Source organism: Mustela erminea, chromosome 20 (genome assembly GCF_009829155.1).
Source record: "Mustela erminea isolate mMusErm1 chromosome 20, mMusErm1.Pri, whole genome shotgun sequence".
In the NCBI taxonomy this organism is placed as follows: domain Eukaryota; kingdom Metazoa; phylum Chordata; class Mammalia; order Carnivora; family Mustelidae; genus Mustela; species Mustela erminea.
The window spans coordinates 15137198-15141131 of NC_045633.1; the positions used below are offsets into that span (position 1 = coordinate 15137198).

General features: G+C 61.4%; 1 protein-coding gene across 1 annotated transcript; it reads left to right on the forward strand.

Annotated features, from left to right (window-relative positions):
• Positions 1-3606, forward strand: SOCS1 (suppressor of cytokine signaling 1). The gene is made up of 2 exons (XM_032328245.1): positions 1-134; positions 691-3606. The coding sequence occupies exon 2, from the start codon at positions 741-743 to the stop codon at positions 1401-1403; it is 663 nt and encodes a 220-aa protein (XP_032184136.1). The 5' UTR covers positions 1-134; positions 691-740; the 3' UTR covers positions 1404-3606.
• The last annotated feature ends 328 nt before the right edge of the window (positions 3607-3934 follow it).

Sequence of the window (3934 nt, forward strand, 5' to 3'; positions counted from 1 at the left end):
GGTGCAGGGGCGGGCGCGGAGCAGAGCGAGCTGCGGCCGTGGCAGCTGCACGGCTCCCGGCCCCGGAGCATGCGCGAGAGCCGCCCCGGAGCCCCCCGCCGCCCCGCCCGCGGCGCCCCGCGCCCCGCCGCCAGGTGAGCCCGGCGCTAGGCAAAGAAGCGGGAGGGAGAGGGGAGGACCAGACAGCCCAGGACACAAGAAAGGACGGCGGAGGGTCGGGCGGGCCTCGGGGGCTGCGTGATGGGGTCGCGGCCGCCACGCCCCTGGCCCCCGGCGGCCCCACCCTGGCAGCCCCCTGAGCGCGGGGTTCCCGCAGCGCAGCTTCTCTGTCTTTGCCCAGTCGTTCGGACGAGGCGCCAGTCCCCGGCCTGGCCAGCAGGCGGCGGCCGTGGGGCGGCGAGCCGAGGGCTGGGTGGCCGGAGTCGGGGCACGTTTCTCCCCGCACCTCTCTCCACGCCCCCCTCTTACCCAAACTCTGAGCGAGACGGCGGCGGACTCCGCCCCGGCCGGGCTCCCCGCCCCGCTCCCGGAGGGCTTCGCGGACCGGGAGGCCCGTTTTCTGGGTGAGCCCGCTAAGGCTCCCGGCGGCCGCGCCGACTCGGTCCTGCGCCCTCGGCCCTTTCGGGTCGGCTCCCCCGCCGGCCCCGGGCCCGCCCAGCCTCGCGGCTCACCGCCCGTGTCTCCCCCCAGCGCACCCCCGGACGCTATGGCCCACCCCTCCGGCTGGCCCCGCGTGTAGGATGGTAGCACACAACCAGGTGGCAGCCGACAATGCAATCTCCACGGCAGCAGAGTCCCGACGGCGGCCAGAGCCTTCCTCGTCTTCGTCTTCGTCCTCGTCCTCGTCCCCGTCCTCGGCGGCGCCCGCGGCCCCCGCGCGCCCGCGGCCCTGCCCGGTGGCCCCAGCCCCGGCCCCCGGCGACACGCACTTCCGCACGTTCCGCTCGCACGCAGACTACCGGCGCATCACCCGGGCCAGCGCGCTGCTCGACGCCTGCGGCTTCTACTGGGGGCCCCTGAGCGTGCACGGGGCGCACGAGCGGCTGCGCGCCGAGCCCGTGGGCACCTTCCTGGTGCGCGACAGCCGCCAGCGGAACTGCTTCTTCGCCCTCAGCGTGAAGATGGCCTCGGGCCCCACGAGCATCCGCGTGCACTTCCAGGCCGGCCGCTTCCACCTGGACGGCAGCCGCGAGAGCTTCGACTGCCTCTTCGAGCTTCTGGAGCACTACGTGGCGGCGCCGCGTCGCATGCTCGGGGCCCCGCTGCGCCAGCGCCGCGTGCGGCCGCTGCAGGAGCTGTGTCGCCAGCGCATCGTGGCCACCGTGGGCCGCGAGAACCTGGCGCGCATCCCCCTCAACCCCGTCCTGCGCGACTATCTGAGCTCCTTCCCCTTCCAGATCTGACCGGCCGCGTACGCAGCATTAACTCGAGCACCTTGTTATTATTTTGTATTATTATTATTTCCCTGGAACAACATGGGTGCCCTCCCCACCCAGGTTGGAGGGAGCCGGGGCGTGGGGGCGAGGCGCCTCCCCCTCTCCCCCGCAGACAAGGCTGCAGACCCCTCCCCATCTCTTGGGAGGGTGCCCCTCCTCCTGGTGCTCCCTCTGGGTCCCCCCTGGTTGTTGTAGCAGCTTAACTGTATCTGGGGCCAGGACCTGAATTTGTATCTCCTACCTCTTCATGTTTACATATACCCAGTATTTTTGCACAAACCAGGGGTTGGGGGAGGGTCTCTGGCTTTATTTTTCTGCTGTGCAGAATCCTATTTTATATTTTTTACAGCCAGTTTAGGTAATAAACTTTGTTATGAAAGTTTTTTTTTTAAAGAAAAAAAAAGTTTCCAGCGCATGTGCTTGGTTCAGGGGATTCCCTTGGTTGTGAGTGGGTCCAGGGCGGAGGGGTCCTCCGAGGGACCTGCCTCATTTTTTACAGACGAGAAAAACCAAGGCAAGGGTCCACTTGCCTGTGTCAGAGACAACACTGGGGCCTTTTTTGGCCATCCACCCAGAATGTGTTTGAAATGGATGACAGAGAGGAAACTTCTTTCATTCTGTGACCACAGCACCTTCCAGGAAGAAGGTGGGGGGGGGGTGTGCTGATGAGTTTTTGGAAGGAGAAGTGGCGCATTCTGAAACTGGCGTGGAGAGAGACAGATTTCAGAGGGTGGGATGGGGATCGAGGGCTGGGCCTGACTTCATCCTTCCTGTCCCCTTCTCTCCGTGTACTTTCTGGTAAGCACAACACTTGGAGCCCAAAGAACGCTTTGCGGTCTGTGGTGGCAGGAGGGCCCTGCAAGCGGCTGTGGGCAATTCCCTTTGCTTCTCAGGGCCTCAGTGTCTACCTCTAAAATGGGTTTGCTGGAGGAGGTGCTTGCCGGGCAACAGGGACGAGGGGAAGCTCTCGGGAGGGGAGACTGGCTGCAGGGCACAGGGGGGCTGGCCCACGTCGCCAGAAAGTGCCCAGGACGTGGGCTCTATGGCTACTCCCCGGTCCGTGGCCTGACAGGTCAGCCACGCTGGCGACCCGGGGCGGGGGGTGGGGTGGCTGGGCGGCCACACTGGGTGAACTGACTCACTTTCAGGTTTGGGGTGAAACAGCCTCACGGACAAGTTGCAGTTCATTTTTAGAAGTTGGACTGGCCCTAGGCAGCCTTGGACATGCTGATGATGGAGTGTCCTAATATTTAATAATACCCTTTCAGGCTTGAAAGTACAACATAAAATTAACGTTATCGAGAACTGGAACAGCCCAGGCCTGTCTGGGGGATTAAATAGGTTCCAGGCCTCAAGGTTAAGGACGGCTGGGAGAGATTTAGGATCTCCGAGAGCTTTGGCAATTGCATCCTTGAAGAAGGTGGGGTGGCGGGGAAGGAGGTGACGTCTTCTCTCTGGGCTTCTAAGGAACGACTGCTTTTCTCTGGACCACCTCCCTGCCCTTTGTTCACTGCTGTGCGGATCAAGCCCTTCTGCTGACTTTCCAGGTCTCACCCTCCCCAACCCCCTCCGCTTGGGTAGTGCCAGGAGAAACACAGAGAGGTCCGAGAAGGCACTGCCTGGGCACCCGGCAGACCCTTAGTGAGCACTTACTGTGTGCGGGGCTCCTGTGCTACCTTGTTTAATCTTCCCAGCCCGCCTGTGAGTTAGAAACCTCTCTCCCATTTTGCAGACAGGACAACTGACACTCACGAGAGGCAAAGCAGGCCACGGGATAAATGGTGATACCAGATTTTCAAAATTTGGTACTGTTCCGGAGGCTGGGTACCACTGGGCAACACAGCCTCCCAGCGAGGGCCTAAGGCGTAGCAGGCACCCCAATTGATAAACCGCATTATTCTGCAGAAGCCGTTCCAGCCCCTAGAACCTATATGAAAACACTCAACCTTTCCCCCTCCGCCAGCCTTAGGATCCGGGTACTGCTAACATTCCCATTTCACAGATGAGGAAACAGGTCCTTGTCTAAAGAGAAACAAAGTTGTCTGCAATATTTTCAGGCCTCTTTCATCCTTCTTAGAAAAGTTTTAAAAATTAACATCCTCATGGCACAAACCCATTCCCTTAAAAACCTGGCGCAGGATGGCTAGGAATAAAGGCCCCTCTGATCACACTCCCCAGAGCTGTGGCCCCTTCTCTTTGCCTGTCTTTTTTTTTTTTTTTTTTTTAATCTTTACTAACATATGTACAATGACCTGAAGTGACCTAACACCCCCCCCACCCCCCCACCCCCCACCCCCCCGCCGTGCTCCGCCCAGTGTGACTGCGATCTTGTGCACACACCCCAGCCGCAGAGGAAAAGCAGGATGGGGGGGGGGTGCGGGGAGGCGGGGGGAGGTGCAGCCGAGGTGCCGTGTGTGCCATGCAGCTCCGCTGGTGGTGGGTATGCTGTCTCAAACCTTAGCTTCATGATTCAGCAGCACTGACGTCAATTTACAAGA